Source organism: Leptinotarsa decemlineata, unplaced genomic scaffold, assembly GCF_025532065.1.
Source record: "Leptinotarsa decemlineata unplaced genomic scaffold, Ldec_3_MD MMD2_P_RNA_scaffold_9, whole genome shotgun sequence".
Classification (NCBI taxonomy): Eukaryota; Metazoa; Arthropoda; class Insecta; order Coleoptera; family Chrysomelidae; genus Leptinotarsa; species Leptinotarsa decemlineata.
Window position 1 is genome coordinate 10208317 of NW_027412536.1, and position 23074 is coordinate 10231390.

A 23074-nucleotide genomic window follows, 5' to 3' on the forward strand; every position below is an offset into this window, starting at 1 on the left:
TATTTATTATCAATATTGTAGAATACAAAATTCTCTACAAATTTTGTTTGAAAAAAATGTTTATACGCTGAACCGTTTTCGAGATAGAGGGCGGAGAGCACGCGGTCACAGCATCACTTCAGGTCAACCGGTGCCTCCGGTCGAAAACGCGCAATGTATAGTTGATCAATGATTATAAATATTTGTCAATTTTTATTAACTATTATATTATATTTTATCATTTTTTTCCTAACTTATCCACTTTTTATTCAGTATTAATTTATTTAACAACACTTACCTGCCCATGTAATTGCAGAATTGTTAATGAAAATATAGGAATTATATTTGAATTTTAACCTAATCAATATTTATAACTTCTTACATGATGAAAAAAAAACAAATAAATTATGAATTAATCTTTTTATTAAAAAATATCATTGAATACATTTATTTTTATTGAAAGTAAAGAAATGGAATAAAGGGTACAAAAACTTCAATTTATAATTTTAATCATCTTCTTCCTCTTCATCGTCGTCTTCTGGCTGCTGGTAAATTTCAAACTGGTCTTCATTATCGTCTTCAACGACATTTGTCTCAAGTTCTTCCATGATTTCGGGGTCAAAGGTTCCATCTTCGTTAATGTCGCTCTGATATGGTAGAGCATTGAGACAAGCTTGCCCATTACATTGGCCACAAGCTAAAGAGCATTGCAAGCCCGCTTTCCTGCATCCGCATCGCGAACCACAACCACTCTTGCAGTTGCAGAAAATTGTATTTAGCAAATCTTCTGGAGCAGGTGGTAAAATTGTCATGATAGGCTCCAGAAAATCGTTTCGCATTGCCCAACCCCATACCTGGGGTTCCAAATCATGTCCTAACCAAGTTTGAACTTGATAATATACACGGTTGAAATGTTGATGAGCAGTTGCACTTGTTGGTGGAATATTTGAAAGCTGCACAGGTTTATTAAGTTTTGTAGACTTGACGTAATGCATATAACGAAGATGATCGAGACTTTTCACAGATTTCGGAGCATTATAGACTGCCAATAAGGTTTGAGTTCTACTCTCTAATAATCTCTGGGCCGAACAATTTTCTTCCTCAAATGCTGCAGCTAGTTCATCCAAATTTGTCAGTTTCTCAAAAACTTTTAAAAATGATTTTTTTTCCTTTTCAAAAAGCGCAGAAGTTGTGTCACAGCCACTTAATGCGTGCAGAAATAAAATATGTTTTTTAGAATGAGGATAATTATCAAAACTTTTAGTCGAGTATATCTCCGTTTTTACATTACCTTTCCCAACTTTTTTAAAGAAAATTTCTTGTTCGTAAGACAGTGTACGCCCAATTAAAATGACAAGTAAATCAATATCTTGTCCTATTATAACTGCAGTTTTTTTAGACTTTGATTCTTCAATTGCAGTTTCAACAATAAGAACATCCGCATCATCTCTGGCTTGTTTAGTAGTAATATTTGCAGCTTGTAATTTTTCAATTAACATATTAATGAACTTATCTTTGTTATTTCGATTTGATAAGAATTTTTCTTGAGTAACTGGTACAACCATATAGATAGATATAGATTTAATGCATGAAGAAAATGATAAAATATAATATAATAGTTAATAAAAATTGACAAATATTTATAATCATTGATTTATCGATAGTTCATCAACTATATATGGCGCGTTTTCGACCGGAGGCACCGGTTGACCTGAAGTGATGCTGACCGCGCGCTCTTCGCCCTCTATCTCGAAAACGGTTCACCGTATAAAATTTTTTTTTTACAAAATTTGTAGAGAATTTTGTATTCTACAATATTGATAATAAATACAAATAGCAAAAAACCCATAGAAAATGAGATATTTCCAAAAAAAAGCGCAAAAAACCGATTTTCGTGACCTTTGACCTTGAAATTTAATAGTTGCTTACACCTTACCATATGTAGGTTTTGAGACAACTTTTAGGGTGTCAATATAGAAATATTTACAGACTTACAGCTGGGTATCTCGAATTCCGAGATTCTTACCTAATTTAAGTTTAAATGACTGGATTATGTTCAATATTTTGTTGCTGAAGATCTGGTTGTTGGATTTTATTAGGCTACTAATTTGTCTTTCGAATATATAATTGAAATAATTCCATCCGGGTGTAACCTTCAACGCATTATGGAACTGAAAGTACTTCTGTATATGAAAATGTCTGTATTGATAATGAAGATAAAACGGCATATAGAATGTACGAGTAATATATTCCTGCTTCATTGCTTAACTTCCATAAACGGCTCAGCACCTAAATCATACATCTGTATTCTCTATTTAGGTATTTTATAATTTGTTTACTTTTATTTCAGATCACGACGATATTATATTCGATATTCAATTCGGCGATAGCAAGAATAAGTACACAGTGCGAAGGGGGCGGCGGATTGAAATACTTATGGGGAGATGCACTTTCCGACAGTCCAGAATGTACAGGACCTAATAACATGCCATATCCAAGGTGAGTAGGAGTGCTTGCAAACAGTTGCGAATAATGTTGTTCTCCTGTAGATTTTTACAAAAGTATTCCAATCAACACTGAACATCAATTTGAAAAAACGAGATGATTTTGTTAAAGTTAAATCCTTGCTTTTGTAGCCATGGATCAGGTCTACCCAAATTCAAGATGTGCTAACGTCAGTTATAGGACATATTTGGGTGAACCCACTAATTATATTGCTCGTTTTTTTAAGAAAGAATGTGTGAACGTAGCCTACAGAACAAATAATATTACCTACAGGTGAAATTATTGAAAATAATAAAGACAAAACTTCGATGTTGGATAGATCAGGAGTATATAAGCTGACTTGTGGCTCTTGCCCAACACTTTATATTGGCCAAACAGGAAGAACATTTTCCCAAAGAATTGAAGAGCACTGAAGTAGTTTTCTGAATAGAAAGACCAATTCTACATTTGCAAACCAACGTTTAGCAGAAAAACATGAGTTCAATCATGAGAAGAAGAAGAGAAAAGTTTGACACTCAATCTTCTAGAATGTTTAGAAATCAATAGATTCAAGAATTCGGGTAATTTAATGAATAATCAATTAGAATTGAATAACTCCCCGATACTAAATATTTTTCCAAATGTGGAAACTGGTAAGACTCAGGTAATTGAAATGTAGGTTCTTCAAAATGTAAAATTAGGTATATTCGGCATTGAATATGTAGAATGCAGTTAGTAAAGACACGCCCGAAGAAATCATTGTATGGCGAAATACGTGTTGCGTTTTTGTAAAACTGTTTAGTTTTTTGAATGTGTTCCATCCACTGATGGAACCAACTGATAAATATTTGCAAAGTTGACCTATGATCTTTGAATCCCAAATGCATTCGATTGATAAAATCATCGAGAAAGGAAATTGCAACTGCAAGACGAAAATATTTCTCTGGATTCTTCGAATTCTCATGTATTCTATGCTTTTCATCAGTTTGGACTTCCATTGTCTAATCTAATATAAATTGATTTGAAATCCCTGAAAAAAATTAAGATTAACCGAAAATAACAATTTTATTAAACAAAAAAACTGAAATTACAAAGAAATAACATACAAGCCAACAACCAAGAAAAAATACAAAATAGAAATATTAATAAAAGCTGAAAATAAAAAAATATCATTAACAAAAAATGAAAAATAAAAATTGAAAGATTCCAAACCAAGTTACGTCACGACGTTTCGATTGTTAGTATCCACAATCGTCTTCGGGTGATAACTGGATTTATTGCATATGTCATCTTCATTTTCTTTAGGTTGGAAATTTTTTTCCCTTACCCTGTGAACTGTCTTTTAAGATCAATGACCTATATGCCGTCCTGGCCTTGTGTACACCTTCCTGACTGGGGTATTTGATGAACAAACTGTTCATTTTAACAAACGTCGTGGGACCTTCACTCAACCGAGCGAAGGGGCCTTCTGTATTGGCAGGGGTCGTCTATAGTATAATCTACAGCTTTCCTAACTAATGGGTTATCATGAGTTTCCACTGACTTGAAAACTCTCTGATTCCTCGACTGAATGGACTGCTTCAAATCTCTGCGGATGGCTTCATTCCGCACGAACCATGGAGCATTCACCAGCACCATAAGAAGTTTGTTTTGCAGTCTTTCCAGAATGGAAAGAAAGATTTGACGGACTGGACTCATTCCTCAGAGATCTGACTATTTATAGGTCATTCGAGTGCTTTCACCTTGCCCCTCTTCCCGCTTCATTGGTTTTAGCGGGAGATGACCGTTTGGCGGGAGTTGGTCGTTTTTTGCTTGATTAGAGGTTTTCATATGTTACATATCTCTACGCTAGCTTGACTAAATGCGTGGTTGGATAACATATACGCGGCTTCTTTTTTCAGGGATTTCAAATCAATTTATATTATAGATATTAGACAATGGAAGTCCGAACTGATGAAATACACCACGAAACATTTTCAACCACCTTCAAACAAACATTATTCTTTGTTGTTTGGATACAATGCGTGTAATTGTAAATTCCTCGTTTATTGATGAATCATATTTGTCTTCGTGTTCTCGAAATAAGTTTATGGGGTTTATGGTGAAAATAAAACAAGTATGGTGAACCAAACTTTATAACAACTGTGAAATTGATGTTGCTTTTGAAGACAGCCTCGTTTATTAAGTTTTGTCAGTCGATCCTATAGATACCGTCTTTGTAAAGAGAGATGTATGGAACGCTGTTTCATTGTACGGTAATAATCCGTTCGACCGCAGCGCCGAATGAAAATTATCAACAATCAATTTAATTCATGTATCACCTAAACGTAACAGTCAAAACAATTTATTTTTACGAAATACTTATAGAAAGTATAACGGCGTGGCACGCTGTTTTACTTTCATTCATATTACTTTGAAATGAGTTCAGTTACTTGTTTGTTGAATTTCAGTGATACATGAATTAAATTGATTGTTGATAATTTCAATTCGACCCCATGGTTGATCGGGGTTTTGTCGTACTAAAATTAAACTAGCATGTTGCCTTATATACAACACTTTTGAGTTCTTGATGAATCCGTTCGATACCAGTGCTGAATTAAAAGTATCAACCATTGTTTTGTATGTATCTTTCAAATACAACAAACTTCATAAATCATCAAACGATTTGAATCTTTCCCAGAAATTAGATGATGAAATAAAATGATACTTCTATAACGTTTTGCACAAAAGTTGTAACCAAATTTTAATTAAATGCATAAGAGTAAATGTTGGAAATATAACAATCTTAATAATTCATAGAGCAATATTTAGCTTTGTAAGTTCATTTAGGTACTATATTTTCAGACAGACGAAAGTTTATATTTATTACCAAGAATGTTTCATGGGAAAACTTGACAGTCATTTGAATATATTCATTGAAATTTTATTTCGAAACTGACATTAAGAAAGTTTCATTATAATTCAACAGTCACGTACGAATCATCTCGAAGAATATATTCCATTGACTGAAGAATAAAAATGTGTGTTCATTACTGAGAATTATTTTTCAGCAAAATACATATATAGTTATATCATAGTAAAAATTAACCAGTAAGTCCACTCCCTCTACTTTCATTCATAAATTCACAAAGTTCTCGATGACCTCAAAACTAAGTGCGGAGCCAACTTCGTTCTTTTACCATAGGGGTGCGCTCATATAAAAACGAAATTTAAGGATATTATAGAAGATTTTGTGGTAAGTTACTCATAACCAACAACAAAAACTAAAAACAATAATAACAACAGCGAATAAACTAATCACAATATCAATTTCCGACCGTTTATTATAACTAATCCGATGTCCGTGATACCGTCGAATCCTTCGATACTACAATATTGAACGTGTTGGATGAGAATCTTATCCTAAGAGCGGTTGAAGGTCCCCGGCAACTCCGGCGGATCAAGTGGTGAGAGAACCTACTGGTTGTATTATTCTACTGTGGTTAAATAACGAACCGCTCCGGCTCCGCATGGGTTCAGTTCTGATACTAAATATAAATAACCCACCGATAATTTTAGTGCATGTACCTATAGGAAACTTCATTTCATGAACGCGCTCTTTCCCCCATGGCTGGCGTCCCAGTTGGAATATTTAAAAATCATTCCTAATTGAAATATATTCTGTTAACCAGCTATCGTACCCCTACGAACGATAACCCTCAGAAATCGAAACTTGTGCGAGCTAAGGACTAACGAGGTCTTACCTTTTGACGTGTGATTCCTAAGACGGATTGGACGATAGCAAGTGAAAATTGAGCGTTCAGTCTGGGGCTTGAACCGTCAACTCACACATCGGCCGATTGATTGAGTGAACAAAGTATCCACGTCGAACCACCCGGCTACAGACCGATCGATATCTACAACATAAAACGAACCTACATACAAAATTTCAGCCTCCGAAAATATAGCGGTACGGATAAATAGTGATGAAAAGGTATCTTTATTTTATGAACGCGCCTTTTCCCCCGCGGCTGGCGCCCCAGTTGAAATGTTCAAAAAGCCTTTCCTATTGCACATTTACAACACGAACCTACATACAAAGTTTCAGCCTCCGAAAATATAGCGGTAGGGAGAAACAGTGATGAAAAGGTTATTTTCATATGTAAACGCTCCCCCTTTACTCCCAGTGGAAGCATTCCAGTTGGAATATTTGAAAATATTTTTTTTTAGTGCGCATCTAAGATCTAAGAAGCACATGTATACCAAATGTTAGCTTTCTAGGACTTACCAGTACGGAGAAACTGGGATGAGTGAGTTTTAAGTGACTTTTCCATTTATAAGTATAGATTGGGGTTCCATTTTGCAATACTCTGAAACGATTTTTTTCTTTGGAATCAATAATTTCATTATTCTCTTTTGTTCAAATTACAACTTCATTCATGTAACATTTTGAAATCAACTTTCATCTAAAATAGAACAAATTATATGAACAATCGTTTGTGTTCAACAAATGCATGAATCAATTGAATTCAAACAAATAAATTGTTGAGTGAATAAATTAGGAAATGAATATTTGTAACAATAAAAAGTAAAGCGGCGTTTCTTACTTAGGCTTTTCTTTTAAGGGCAGATGAGTTATCTCCTACTTATGCTGATACCTTTGTTTTATTCTGGTGTGGCTATAGTGTTTAAAATACGTTAAAACACTTTTCAGAGAAGAATTAGGTAGGTACTGGCTAAGTGACGAAGATGAGCGCATACCCAAACCACTCAAATTAATAGCTAGCTTGAAGCCAGGATTCCATTATATGGCACATTTTACTAATTCTTTCAGCAAACTATTACAGTTCCAAGACAGGCCAAGCTGTAAAATTTACATAAAATTTGGATCAGTTATACAATTTTTCAACAAAAAATATGGGGTGGGATTCTAGTTGGTCGAAACATATTGAATCAATTTGCTCCAAATTGTCTAGTGTGATCTTCATTATATGACAACTGAGAAAAGTGATGAATGCAGATGTTTTGTTGAATACCTATTAGGCACTCTTTCAATACAATATTGTTGGGCAATTCCACCAATTCACTAAAAGTCTTCAAACTTCAAAGAAAGGCGGTTAGAACTATTGCGTTTGCAATAGTTCTAAATTTATTGTGTGCAAGGTATATTTTGCGAGGCCCTTTGATGGTGCAAGAAGAAAGATTTATAAAATGAAAAAAACACTTGATGTTTTTTATTCATTGAGAAACACTTACCAAAATTTTTACTAATGTACTTTTTTGGAACATCAAACAATAAAATTTAAAAAAAAAACAACTTTGAAGCAATAAAAAACATCATGTATAGGTCGCCGTATCAAAATTCCAGTCATAGTCACTGACACTGCGGCTATATACTCATTGAGACCTTTGAAATAAGGAATTTATCCTTGGCAGACTGTTCTGGTTGCAGCATCAAGTCAAAAATGAAATGTTATTGTACATACTCTTAAAAATATCGAATTTTTATTTCGATTAGTCAAATGGATGTATTGTTAACCACTATTGAATGCATAATTTCTCTTCATATTCTTAGAAACGAACTGGTAACATTTGAACAGCTCGACCGATTATCATGAAACATATCTAAGAATCACCCCGACAAAATTAACTATGAAATAAAAAACCGCATCAAAATCGGTCAACTATTATAGGAGCTACAGTGCCACAGACAGACGCACAGATATACAGATACACAACTCAAACTTTCAACACACTTTTTTTACACCGGAGATTTAAAATGAAGAAAAAATAAATAATTGAAGAAACAAAAATATTCTTTTGGTTTTACTAAACTCCCTAATTATTGGTAATGCTTTGATGCTATAATCTGCTTGGATAAAACTGCCATAGCTGAAAGTCTTTCGTGACCCATTGTATTTCTTGAATAATTTGTTATTGTTTTTAATTTTGAAAAGCTTTTTTCAGCGGAAGCAGTACTTACAGGTAATTTTAGTAAATTTCATTCAAACCATCCTCTATAATATATTGAAGCATATAATTATGTCTTTGATGGATGAATTTGGAATAATTCGTAAGGATAAAAGTCATTGCTTCCACCTACTTGCAGGACTGTGTGTGAATCTCAACAGTTTTTCAGTATTTGCTATTCTGGAATTTTTTTCAATTTGTTTAAGACTTGTTAGAGAAAACCAAAATCTTCAAAGTGTTGATTATATAAATATAATACCTGTTTATAATAAGACTTGCTACAAATGTAAGCTTACATGAACGTAGTCAAGTTGAAGTATGTCTATGTCTATATAAAACTTTATTGACTTAATAGTTGTTTTTACCAACACGATTGGACACTGATATCGGGTGTAAGTTTCAGAAACTCGGTTGGTATGTCCCTTTCCAGATGATACTTCAGAGAAATCAACTCATATTTGGCAAAGTTGAGGTTGAGACTAAAGATTTTAAATTAGAAAAACTATAAATTCTCATAGCTTCTAGCTTGAGCTAGCTTTGTATATATAATAGTATATAGTATGTAATAATAGTCTCAATAGTCTTAAATGAAATGAATAAAAAACACTTTTGTCTAAATATCACTTGTAGATTTTATTTATACTACAAATGAAATCTACCAGTGGTATTTAGACAAAAGTGTTTTTTATTTATTTCATTTGAGTGATCATGAATTACCATAAAGTGAACAAGTCATCAATCACACATATTAATAGTCTATTAAGTTTATATAGTGATTGGATGAATTTCAATTGACTGAATTAATTATGGTGAAAGTTGGTTTGCAATCCAATTTTCTGAAAAAGTTCAAATGTCAAATCTAAATCGAATGGTTCGGATATTTGGTTCATATTTCTCAGTAAGAATGTTATTATAAATCACAGTTTCTGAGAAAATCCAAAATATTGAGAGCATTGGGGTTATAATCCGAATATTCCGAATGAAAATATATAAGAGACTAGAATAGGTAAGAAGTAACTAGATCTAATTTTCTGAGAAATTTTCAAGGGCTTTTCTTCTTTTAATATAGATACCTGGCAATTCAATAGTAATATACCTACCAATTTTACATACAGGTATATTTTATATGTAGGATCGGAACCATTGGCATAAAATGAATATTAAGAAAACAATATTTCTACCCCAGAACAAAACGTAGGTAAATATAAGTCCTTTTACTTTGGTGTCTTCCTAATCACGTATATCAATAGATTGCTGATTATTAAGGATCATCCCACAAGTGAAATTAATCTCTTTACCTGATCATGCTAGATTACTGAATATTTATGTAAAATTAGCACATTGCAGACTTCTTCAACTCTGTAGGAGAGGTTAGTTTTTGATGAGAAATGTTTTTTCAACTAGAAAGCTTCATGTAGAGTAGAAATAGTGTAGAGTGGTTACCAACTATCGATAATGAGTTCGGCGAGAAATTATTTTTTTTGTGTAAAATATAGCAAAATGTTGATCTAGTTAGAAAAGAACGATTGGAGGTAAAAATTTCGAACTTGGTATAATCCATGTTTTTGCAACAGAACTTGTGCATATTTTTTACGATCACTGCAACCAATCACACTTGCTTAAAACAGCACAATATAATAAAAGAATGGAAATATTATTATACGTTTATAAAAATATATCATTTTATTTGACAAGTAATTGAACAAAACCGACCAAGGTCTGAAACAAGTAAATTATTGGAAATCCTTCAAAAAAATCAACATATGGGCTCAGGGGTGGTTTTCTGTTTAATGATTATCTATTGTTAGATGTTCAAACGAGGGAAAACTTAATATCGATATTTATTAGGCTATTGTCACAAGAAAATGAAACTCTATATACGAACGTGGACCTTGAATTTTGAAAAAAGCTCTATAAAGTTCTTAAAAAGTCCTAAGTCGTTGGCATGTTGGTTTCAAACACCCAGTATGTTCGACCCGAATCGAATTCGGAATTGGCAAAAGCAAGGTTTCATGAAAATGGCAACTTGTCATTACTCTCTTTCGATTTATACGACATGCCCAACACTTAAAGAGAAAAAGCATGTGAGTTAAATGAAATTTATTAAAGTAATTACAATTATTAGTAATAACAATGAAACATACAAACAAAAATCTAATTTCTGGTTTATAGAAACACTACATACTGAATTGTCTTACTGATTCTAAAAAAAAAGAAGTTTCCACAAATTTCAATTCTTTAAAACTAAATATACTCGAACGACGATGAGAGTTTACTATACCCTCAAAAAAGTAATATGACCAAATATGCAACACACCCAAATACCAATCGAAGCGAATAAGTACATACAATTTGAAAAAAAAAATCACCCCTACAGTAAATAATTCAGAATTCTTTTCTTGTTTTCCTTCCTCCGGGTGTTTTTAATAATATTAATAATAATAACCACAACAAAAAACACAACATAATTTATATATTCAACTTACAATTGAAATAAAGGGCGAAGTTCATCTTCCGTAATGAAATACATCACGGAAAATGTTCTTCCACTTAACCCTGAACAGGGAACAAAGAAAAAGAAAAGAAAAACAAAAATAAAACTGTGATTGTTATAAATAATTATATTATAATGTAAATACGAATAAACACCTTACATAAAGAGTTTATTTCACCTATTCGTTACAAGATATCAATAATTTGATTAAATTTCAGTGTAACAGATAGTCTTTATATTTAGTTTTGAACTTTGTGAAATTTAATTTTTTGAGTAGGTTGGGGACAGAATTATACTTGCGACAAAGTTGGCACCTGAAAGACCGCCTGAACACTTCTGTTTTGAATTTTGGCAATGCAATCACATTTTTATATCGAGTATTCAGATTATGGATGTCCGTACGATATGTGACTTTCCTATAAAGATATGAAGGTTTTTTTGTTACAATTATTTTATGGAAAAAACAGACAGCGTGAAGTAACCTCCTTTTCTACATGTTCAGCCATCCAATTTCTTGAAGCTTATATGAGATCATATGTCCTCTGTGACCAAAACCAAAAATTAACCTAGGCACGAGTTTTTAACTTTTTGAATCCTATTTTTGTATTGATTGGTTAAACATGACCCATAAAGGACATCCGCATAATTGAAAACTGAAAGCACCAAAGATTCGCATAAGGAATTTTTCACATAACGCAGAATATGTCGGTTACCATAATTATTTTCAGAGCGTTTCACAAATAATAAAATAAACGAAAACCCTGATTGAATAATTAAATCACGCCCTCTGAATAAACAAAATAAAATAAAATTTGACTCAATGTCCAAATAATATCCAACTAAAAACTCAACTTCGAAAGTGAATTAACGGCAAAAAATCAACTCAATCAACCTTTCACACTTTGAAACCAAAAATGAAAATTGTCTTGCAAAACTTTACACTAATCCGAACCTATGAACCGCGTGAATCGCTGGCTCTTGAAACTTCTGTTTATTACTTTCAAGGCTTAGGCCGCACTACGACTAAACCGCCGCGGATTTTAACCGCCTGATTTTGTGAATAAAAAAAACTAATGGAAGCGGCCGGACTGACGGTTTTTTTCCGCGACTTGTTACAGATTGGCTAGCGGGAAAAAACCGCGCCAAAATTTGTAGTTCATAGAACTTATATTCTACCGCATATTTGACGCGGCAACGACGGGCGGTTTTGTCATTATTCGGCACACAGTGTGCCGAATAATGACAGACGTCCGATAGTAGTTGAAAGATTTCTCAGGGTGTTTTCTTAAATCTTGATACTATTTATGAAAGAAACCTTTCTTAAGTCTTCGGCTAGTCCGTGGATGAACCCAATATTTGCGAAATTTTTGATGACGTTTTTTTTTTTCTGCTTCTTAGTATTAGAGCAACAACACATACAGCTCTCATGGAATCCATCTTCAAACTGAAAATCGCTTTCGGGAAAAAAACCATAGCGTGGCATCATCCTAAAGTGTCTTTGACTCCTCGCAGGCTCATTTTAAAAATATAGCATGACCAATTATTTGGCTGTCCTATTGTGATCACTTCTTTGCGGTGGTCGAAAAAAATCTACTGAATTAGGTTCTTCCTCAATTGGCTCTTCAATATCGAATGTCGGTCATAGCACCTCTTGAAAACCCGAATGATATTTAGACCCAATTGAGAGTCTAAAGTTCAATTTCACAATACAATATGTACTTGCTTTATTCCGAAGCGGGTAGTATCGAGTTTCAGCTGACGACCTATAGAACCAGAATCAAGATACAAACTTTTGAATGAAGTAATGGACATGTCAGTCGGTTTTCGAGTAGTAAATACAATTAATAACAAAAATGTTGAACGGTTTTATTGAAAAACTGATAATGATGTAGATAATGTACTGAAAGCTAAAAAATAATTCGGGGAAGGTCCTAGGTAGTAGTCATCACACCACTCTCCTCAGCAAATCAGAAAAAATAAATAAAATCGGTGGACGTAGCGTAACCTGAGTAAATAAGTACTACGCCCAACGATTTTTTTTATGACCAATACCGTAGATTGCTGAGTAGAGTGGTGTGATAACTGCTATCTAGGAACTTCCGAAATATTATCAGTTTTCACTACCTACATTATCTACATTATCATTTTTTTCTTCAATAAAACCGTTTAACATATTTTTTTCAATTACTTATTTTATTTTCAATTTTCAAGTTACTAATCTTGTTTCTCAATTCTTCTCATTCTGTTTAGTTCATTTAGTGCCTCAGTATTACAAGATAATATGTAATCCGCCATTTTGTAGCTGCGGCCATTTTGAATTTGCATCTTTTTCAAAGTGTACTACTATTCTACTAGTCAAGCCCTGTCATTTGATATCTATATTGAGGTAGTTGTGGAAAAATATGTAATCCTCCATTTTGTAGATACGGCCAGCTTGAATTTGATACCCATATTGAGGTAGTTATGAAACAATATATAATCCGCCATTTTGTAGCTGCGGCCATTTTGAATATAAAATGATACATAATTTATTGAATTGTATTGCCATCAAAACTGAATGAGTGTACTAAATTTCAGATCAATCTGTCAACAGGAAGGGGTCAAACTTCAATTACTAAATTTGACCCAAACAAACAGGGCAAGCTAAATAAAACCGTTTAAAAAAAGAAACTCTCATCAAATAACCCTTTTAGAACATTGACTTTGAGGTATACATTCTGGAAATTTTTGGCGATTACAGACGAATATTGATAACGCCGAAACGGCAGGTACAAGCGTCAGAACCTCTATGAAACTTAGACGAAAAAATTAAAGAAAAACATATTAACTATTCAAAAATTTGATTCGCACGGAGGGATGGACAATCGTGATGGGTTATTGAAATTGAAAGAGATGTAAGTATGAAGTAATAATGGAATTTAGTTTAAACCAAAGCCTAAAACAAAGCATTCATGATCCAATTCCAGGCAGCGTTATTTCGATCCGCAAGAGTTATCATCAGTGGTATTATCCTGTTCTACAAATGCATTACTGGACGCAACTCTCCTCAAATACAAGCCTTAGAAAGAAAGTGCGGTGAATTCTCTCCTCATGAAGCTGCCATCTAATGGATCGAGAATATTTAATCCACGACTATCAAAGATAAACGAAGTTTTCCTCAATCATGAACACATCGAAGCAATTGAGTAATGATTCAAACTTAGATACTTCTGGAAAATAATTTTCAAGTCGATCTCCTTCCTCCATTCAAATTGTTGAAAAGTTTCGTTCGCTAGACTGTTTTATTTTCACACACCATATACTTATGTAAAAACCTGCAACCTCCGTCAGCTTTAGACCATGTGGATTTAGTTCTAGCAACTGCTGAGGAAGTGAGCAAACATTTAATTCATTAATAAACGAGAACTTTACAATTCGACGGATTTATTCAAACAACAACATGGGGGCGACAGCTGATTAACGGAAAAACAGATTTTAAGCAGATTTTTAAACAGACAACATGGAATAAATGTAAATTCAAAGTATACAGAGAGATATTTTCGTCTTTCAGTTGCAATTCCATTTCTCAATCAAAAATGCATTTGAAATTCAATGAAAAATTTGCGGACTTTTGTCAACTGCCGGTCACTATCTGCACAGCCGAGTTTTTTTCAACTCTTAAAAGACTCATTTGAACAATTCAACTGGAGAAGAGAGACTAAACGGTTTAGCTTCAATGTGTGTTCATAAACATTGCTGTTCCCGTGGAAGAATTTGTTAACCAGCCAAAAGAGCAAGAAAATTGAATTTTTTGATCTGATATATTTTTATGAGTATGGCTTATGAAAATGTTTATGTTGACTGTTCAGTTGATTTTTCATATACTTTCTTTTTGTTGATTGTCTAATTAATCAGAAACATTTTTATTAGAGATTACTTTTACGAATGAGACTCAGTTTTCCTCAAACTGAAGAAAATATTTTTGTAGCGGTCCCTGATACTCAGCAGTTTTGTATCTATCATCTAATTTTCGAACATGTCGTGTTCATTACCACCTCACCCAAAAAAATTTCCGGGGTATGGTCGTTGAATATTGATTTCTTTTTGTTTTGTCTCAAGTAAAAGCTTATAATACATGATTTATGATTTCACATATACGTGAGTACTAGGGGTGTTAGTATTAAACACACCTGAAAAAGCTATTGTATAGTGAAATATGTGTTGTGGTTGGTAAACCGTTTAGTGAAAATCTCACAAATAACTTGCTACTCAATGACATCACCAGGAATTTTCATCCATTATCGGCAAATCCACCAAATATTTTTATATAGTTTCTATATAAATGTAAAATTCATCGATATCATCTGTTGTAGTCCTCCTTTATTTTGCTTTGTGTACCAATTAATGAGTCATTTTGTTGAATATTACTTTCATTATACGTTAGTCCTTAGCTCGCACAAGTTCCTCAACTCCTGAGAGTTGTAGTTCGTACGGGGGCGAGAGCTAATTAACGGAAAAATAGATTTTTTTTCAACATATACATATGTATTGATTTTTGTTTCAGTGCCGCCATAGAAAGATCGTTCAGAGGATCTAATCCATGGTCTGGAAATTTTAGAAGTGGGAGATCTCAAAAGACGATCGATCCTTTCCTTACAAGAAATGCTTTACTTGCAGCCCACCAACAGAATATTGGAGAAGCTCCTTCGTTAACCAGAAAAGGTAAGTATTATTTATCGATGTAAATATTAAATAATTATTACTTTTGTAAAGTCTGGTTATTACACTACCTAATACTATATAAACTATAGGTACATTATATCACCAAAAATTGATTTTGCTCTAGGTACTCATATATTAATAAATTACTCAATATGTCTCACGATTCCTTAGTAAGTCTTTATCAGACTTTAATCACAAGAACAAGCGTTTTTATATCTTTCTCAAGTTGGTGATATGCAACATGTTGGGTGGATACTGCGGATTAAAGAAAAATGTTGATATCTAAAATTTCAACTATTCATTTTTATTTTAACCGGAATTGAATTTCTCGTCTCAATTTACAATGGGAATTTGTCACCTTCGTCATTCGATAAATATCGATTTTTTTCCTTCCAGGTCGAGCTGCGAATGTTTCTCCAGCGGGACTATGTCCTGGAACCCCGGCAAGATTATGCAAAACCCGGTACAACACCACAGCTCCAATGTACGGAGTTTCATTAACATCGGGTCAACCAGTAACAATCGTGCAAAAATTTCCTGATCTACTCCAGCAAGTAGTTTTTGAGGTAATATATGTTCGTCCGAAAAAAATCTGCAGAAATATATACTGCGAACGTCACAAAAAATAATAAAAAAAATTTCGAAAGCAGTTGATGTTGAACAGTTACTACGGCACCCAAACATTTATGGATTGCTTTTGTTTCTGAACAATTAGATATATGTACCTATGTACCTACAAACAAGGAAAGCAATATATCTAAATTTATTTTTTAAATCCCTCATTGATACCCCACGCTTTTTCTGAGTACCATATATATTAGAGGATACAAAAGTGTTGAAAACCTATGTTGTCTCATAAGTGATATCAGCATTTTATTGCTGTCTTGTAACCAGTGGCGGATCCAGCCAGGGGGCGCCCCCATCACCTTGGATGCAGAAAATGTTTATTAATGGGGCCTGGGCCAGTCCTAAACTCTTTTTATTCATGTATAGTGAAAAATGTATCCCAAGTGCGAATTCTCTCAATAAATTCTTAGATCCACTCTTATTCGTAACTAGATTTCAAGTTTTTTCCCTGACTTCATTGACAGTAAGTTCAGTAGATGTTGTTGATAGTCAAGTTACTTCAGTATCACTGTTGTATATGTAGTGTATACACAGGGTGAGTCAACAAGATTCCCTCGGTTCATTGCTACCAAGGAAAACAATTTTTCGGATTGCTCAATTTTTTTTCGCAGTCATATCGATAAATACTATCTTTTAAAATTATTTTTTCGCATACTGGGTGATACAACCGAGCGTGGCCAAACAAAGTTATATTTTTTTGAATTGTACACCCAGTATATGAATACGTCATTCGGTTCCATATTTTTTTAGCTCTCTAAGGAATTTTTGTTTTCGAATTTCCATTGCGGCATTGCCAAGTTATTGCAGAAAAACATATTTTGCAGACAATATTTCTTCAATTCACCACCCGCATATCTACAGCAATTAAGTGGATTTTTTTTAGGAATAGTTACTCAACATCACTATGATGATTTCGGGAATCTCAACTTTCGGAAACAATATATAGGGTGTTCGGTAAAACCGGTCAAGTTTCATTCATTTTCAAACAGACATAATTCAACTTTTTCAAATGGAACATCCTGCATTTTTTCGTTTGTATGAAATGTTTCAACATTTCACTACATTTTTTTGTCAGAGGTATACTATACGAAAAACAGAACACTACATTACACATAAACACTTTATTAAAAAGTCCAATGCAGCGATTTATAAAACTTTTATAAGAAACATTTTTTGATGGCCTCATTCTTTTAACTCAAATTTGTAATGGAATCTCAATGTGACACAATATTAAATTCTATTATATATATATATATATATATATATATATATATATATATATATATATATATATATATATATATATATATATATATATATATATATATATATGTGTGAACAACAGTGAACAAGAAAAATACATAGAGTAGCAAATCACATTTTTATTTTTAAATGATTTCAATTTTTTTTAAACAATAAAAGCTGCATATTGACTTCAATTTATTTGGTAAACAGTTGTAAATTCTGGGTCCTATACGTTTTGGTGCACTTTGAGTTATCTTATACTTAGCTATTGAGAATGAAGTCATTTCTGTTAGTGAAAACATAAACTGACAACTCATAAACTCATAAATATATAATCCAACCAGAGTTAAAATTTCGTGTGTAACGAAAATGTTCCTGCATGAATACTGTCGTTGAACGTTGAACAAACATCGTAGGATAGCTTTTTGTTGGATGAATACATTTTTACTCTTTGCAGAATTGCCCCACAGACATACAAATAGTTTTGAACACCAAATCATATTTATGAACGTAGTTTTCACTACAAAAATTTGATTTTAAATTCGTGATTAGTGGAATATAATTCTCAAGTTACATATTTAGATACTAATTAATCTTGACAATAATTCAGATTATTCATTATTAAGATCCCCTTACTTTCTGGAATCGAAGTTACCACACTTGATTGAAATTTGACAGAAGAATTAATAAACAATAAAAACAATGTACAAAGGAATTTTAATTCCTCGTATTTTCTGTTTTAGGTCTGCGAGAGTTCAGAATGTGATGTAGTAAGAGGAGAATGTACTCAAACCTACGTTCCTTACTTATTCCTAGTGATTCCTCTAGGTCCGGTGACGCTTACAGGGCAAGATTATGTTTTGGTTGAAAGCGGATGTGTCTGCAGGCCAAAATATGCGTCCCAAAATACCCAAGAAGCTAGCGCGATCCCGTCTTTGCCCAGGTTATAGAGATTTTCCACCCCAGTTGTGAAATATGGCAAATACCTACGTATTTACTTCATATAATGAAAAATAGATCATTGCCATATGAAAAACGATCTCGCAGATGAATTTACATATTTATGTACTTGCAAGGCCTTTTATCAGCACACACAATGTGTGCTGATGAAATAAAATTAAATATTTCGAAATGTTTTTGTTAAAACAATTCTATGAATTTTATTTGGACTTGTTATTTGAATGAATTAAATTTTTATAGCATCCCCAAAGTAGAAAATGTAATAGAATGAGATTATGGGACATAGTTAAACTGAAGTGAATAGTGTCGTGATTGACTTGAGGATATAGAAAAATATCTGACTATGGAATATGGAAGTTTTGAATGTTGAAAAGAAATTTTTAAAATTAATAATGTGCCTATACAATAAAAATACTGCATGTGAAAGTTATTATAAGGACAATCTATTTAATGTGCTCATATTTATTTAAATTGTAAAATATTTATTGTTAATTTAATTACATATATATTTATAGTTACTGGATTTTTGACTTTATACACCATTTTTGTCAATATTATTATTCAGAAGCATCAAGAAGGAAAATATATTAGAAAACATGTTCAATTGCTAAAATAGGTTATCAAATATAAATAATAGAAATTTAGGATGTGAAATTTTTCCACCAGTAAAAACAACTGAATAGTATTACACAATAAGGAGGGGAGAAAAAAGCAGAATGTGAATTTCTCTAGAACACTTGAGATTTTAATTCTGAAAAACTTTTTGAAATGATCAACTTTCTGATATATGATACTCATCACATCACACAAAACTTTGTAAAAGCAATAAAATATGTGATGTTAATGGCCTGCCTTTACAAACATCATCCTTTGTTACATAAAGAACCTGAAACAGTACTGGGGAACTCCGAAGAGCAAGTTTGCCACCATTCCGCCAGAATCTCATTTGGACAAATTCTATGTCCTGTGAAGAACTCCACTCGAAGATCAGTTTGAAGATAAGAGGAAAGATACTGAGTACGATTAAAATAATGTTAGAACTATCCATAACTTATCTCTTCCTGTACATTCAATGAACTCTAAAAGTCTAACTAAGAAATGGAATCATTTTCAAAAAGTAGATATTGAATCTATGCACTGTGTGAAACCACAAATTGTTATCGGACAGGACAACATTGATCTCATCATTGCTAGAGAAATCCACGAAGGAGGAAAAAACCAACCTATTTTATCTAGATCGAAGTTGGGATGGGTTGTGCACGGAAACAACACAATACAGTATTTTCGACGATGATTTGTTCTGGTAAAAACAACGAATAATTCAAAATTTTCAAATTAGAAAGTGAACAGAGATTTTTCCCCTTCGAAACCACAGGAGCCAAATTATAACGTGAGGCATTCGTTGTTATAGATTAATCTATTTAAAACTTATTTCCTGTTTCAAACATTTTTTGCAGTTATTTTAGGTACAAGTGTTAAGAAAGCTTGATATTTTCGACATTAAACTTAGCTTAATGTTTTTCTGACAATTAACTTGGAAATTCCAATCATCATAAATGATGAAATCAAATGATAAACGCTTTATCGGTACAACTGAATGTGATATTTTGAGTTTTGCTGTAGTTTGAGTAAAATTAGCCGATGCGACTTTATTTTTTTATCGTTCGACGTATATTTGATATTTCCAACATGCGTCGTATCTAAATACCTATAATTAGGTTTGTTCTGGTTCTAACATCCCAAAAACGTTTGGAAACTGCGCAAGACATGGTGCGTACAAACAAAAAATCTCAAACAGTCCGAAATAGTCTCGGACAGTTGTTTAAACCAAAACGCTTTTGAGAAGACCACTGTGCCACCTATCGTATATATGAAGAGATGAAGACGAGAAAATACTATTAATCATGTCCATTTTGTTATGTAGCGTATCCCAATAGTCAGCTCAAATGTTATCTACCCTCAATCATCAATTATTCAAATCAAATAAATAAAAAAACATCCTTGCAAATAGCCCAAACAAATTTCCACATGAATGCGCATGAGCAACGGGAACAGTTCTCAACAGTTCAGCTTCGAGAGCAAGAACGATTCGGGACGGTTCAAAACAGTTTAGGATCATTTCGCAGTCAAAACCAGAACAGAGGATTCATTAGTCCGAAATTATCCTCAATAAACCAGAACGCATTATATCAACTGCGCATGATCCTGACGTCCTAGAACCTGAATTTCGCAGAACCAGAACAAACCTGTCGGTGTCACAACATAGGTAACATTGTTACCTGTCGGAGTACACACTGATACCAATATACCCTATATTGCATAAAGGTTTTCATTTGAAGCAAACGTTTTTTTTTAAGTTCGGGACTCTGTGAATATCCCATTACTGTCAGTTGTCAGATTTGGGAAATGTTTAAAATATCTATTTTTCATTTGTTTTTGAGTTGTATTTGCTTTTTGTAAATCGTTTTTCTCTTTATATTCAGTGAGGTGAGGTTATAAACGAATAACACAACTGACAAATGACTTTATGCGTCTGAATGGAAACAAAAGTCAGAAACTTAGAGAGAGAAAAACGATAACTGACATAAACAACAAATACGAGTACATAAACATAGAATAGCCAACTTACAAAAATGCAATGCTCATTTATTACGTCCTCCTGTTTTGTCTATTAATCTACAAGAAAAAATAATTAAATAGTTTTGTGGGGTTGAGTACGGCAATTAGTGTGCTTTCAGGGTCGTGCAGATCGATGAAAAATTGCATACACAATAAACGTGGCCCATGGGCGCCAAGTAGTTTTGCGTTGCTCCGGCTGACTATGTCTGAAGAGAGAAACCACTAAACAACGACAGACTCATTTCACGAAACTTTTAATTACTATAATGACAAATTAACAAAGACTTCCGAAAGTTACGTATACTCCTTATATAATCAAGGAAAAAGGGATCCCGAAATCGCTGAACGACATTTATCCAATGTGAAAGTACGTCCAACAATTTCTTAATTGACCTAACTCAACAGTACGACTCATTGCTTTTGTAACAAAAAAAACGATAACGATAAATGTTTTCAACAACACTAAATAAAGAAACTTCAAATCTTCTGCGAGGTACTTAGCATTCGTTTCCTCGAAGATCGACAGCAGTAGCCATCCAGGGCGGAAATAATCAACAGCTTGTAAGTTATTTTGGCCCAAGGTCTACCAAACAATGAAATCCTGAGTTCTTACGGTTTCAATGAAGTGCTCTGGTCAATATAGCGTTTATGGTTAGTTGAAACTGTCTACTGCCCGAATGTACGAAATTTCGCAAATCCATAACATCTGAAATTACATTCGAATCGAAATACCGCCTTGCTAAGAATTAATAAGCGTATTCACCACAATGAAACTTATGAAATAATAAATTAATGCTCACCTCCCGATGCCGATTAACCTAACATCCCGGAGATGTCATTTTTCTCAGGGTCAAGATCAATCAGTTATCCAACTATCAGATTCGAATACGGAATTGCAACATGTCTAATACACCATTACAAAAGTCGCAATTTCCGGAAAATAAAATGGGTTAATCCGCCTAAACGTATTTTGACCTCCGAAAAAGAACCCAATATATTTTCTAAATTATCTTTTGAGACCCAACGATAACTAACTCGTGTTCATTCTCATGAAAAAAGGCGAGGGTTACTCAGCTTTTTTTGCGCACCCGCAAAAACAGATCCCAAATAAATCTTTTGGACGGTGCCTACATGAAAATCGAATACAGAGTGGACCGCGATATGAGCCTCTAATCAGTAAACTAATCTATTTTTTAAGCCGGAATTACATTATTATGTTGTGGTGTGTTATGATCAACGATTATGTCCATAATCGTTGTGTTGTGATGCTCTCTGACGTGACGACGAGTGTGCAAACTATTCTGTCGTGTCGGGGCGCGCTCTGACGTTATTTCGAGTCAATACAATGGTGGCCTTTGGAGTAAACGCTTGCGAACATCTACAATGTTTTCTTCCGATTCGGATAATGATATTGAAGAAAATCTTGGGCGTCTGCTAATGTAAAGTTTACTTAAAAAGAAAAAAGAGAAAATATTGGGTTCATCCAGTAAATGATCTGAGAGGTAGTCGATGCGAATATCATTTACTAGTGATGAAGAAAGATTTCAGGATGTGAAAAAATCAATTCTATGTTAGAAAATGATATTAAAAAAATGCAAACTCGTATTTTCTAACCAATTCAATAAATTCGTTCGCCATCTTGTGCACAAATAAATACAAACGACTATTATCTAGCTAGTTAACGCGTCAGATTAGAAACATACTATTTAGTGTGGAGTGTTCTGACGAGTCATAACCCCACCATCGTTCTGACACCGATCGGGAATCGACCGATTGCCGTCACGACAGATCGCGTCCCGACAGACTGCACTTTAGTAATGTAATTCTAAACATATTAAATGTATGGATACGATATACTTGTGACGCGTCACGACACCCCACGACACAATAATATAATTTCGGCTTTAGTCATTAACGAAAACACTTGACCTTCGGTACTCTTGATTCTTCATAAATTAAAAATATCCAACGCACTTCGGCATTCCATTCATAGTGGCGCCAAGTGCACAACACTCA

At 33.4% G+C, this 23074-nt stretch overlaps 1 protein-coding gene and 1 long non-coding RNA gene across 2 annotated transcripts in view; one reads left to right on the plus strand and one right to left on the minus strand.

Moving 5' to 3' along the window:
- LOC111508933 (uncharacterized) overlaps positions 1-18957 on the plus strand; it is a 42179-nt gene extending 23222 nt beyond the window's left edge. The window contains exons 2-5 of the mRNA XM_074170585.1: positions 2330-2478; positions 15450-15607; positions 16004-16173; positions 18223-18957. Coding sequence (XP_074026686.1) covers positions 2330-2478; positions 15450-15607; positions 16004-16173; positions 18223-18429 — 684 coding nt within the window. The 3' untranslated portion in view covers positions 18430-18957. The remainder of the gene's footprint in view (positions 1-2329; positions 2479-15449; positions 15608-16003; positions 16174-18222) is intronic.
- A 2339-nt stretch (positions 18958-21296) lies between these two features.
- On the minus strand, positions 21297-22575 carry LOC111508934 (uncharacterized). Its single transcript, XR_002722587.2, has 2 exons — positions 21859-22575; positions 21297-21764 (listed from the first exon to the last, which is right to left on the minus strand). It is a non-coding gene; the product is annotated as an uncharacterized lncRNA (long non-coding RNA).
- Positions 22576-23074: the final 499 nt, after the last annotated feature.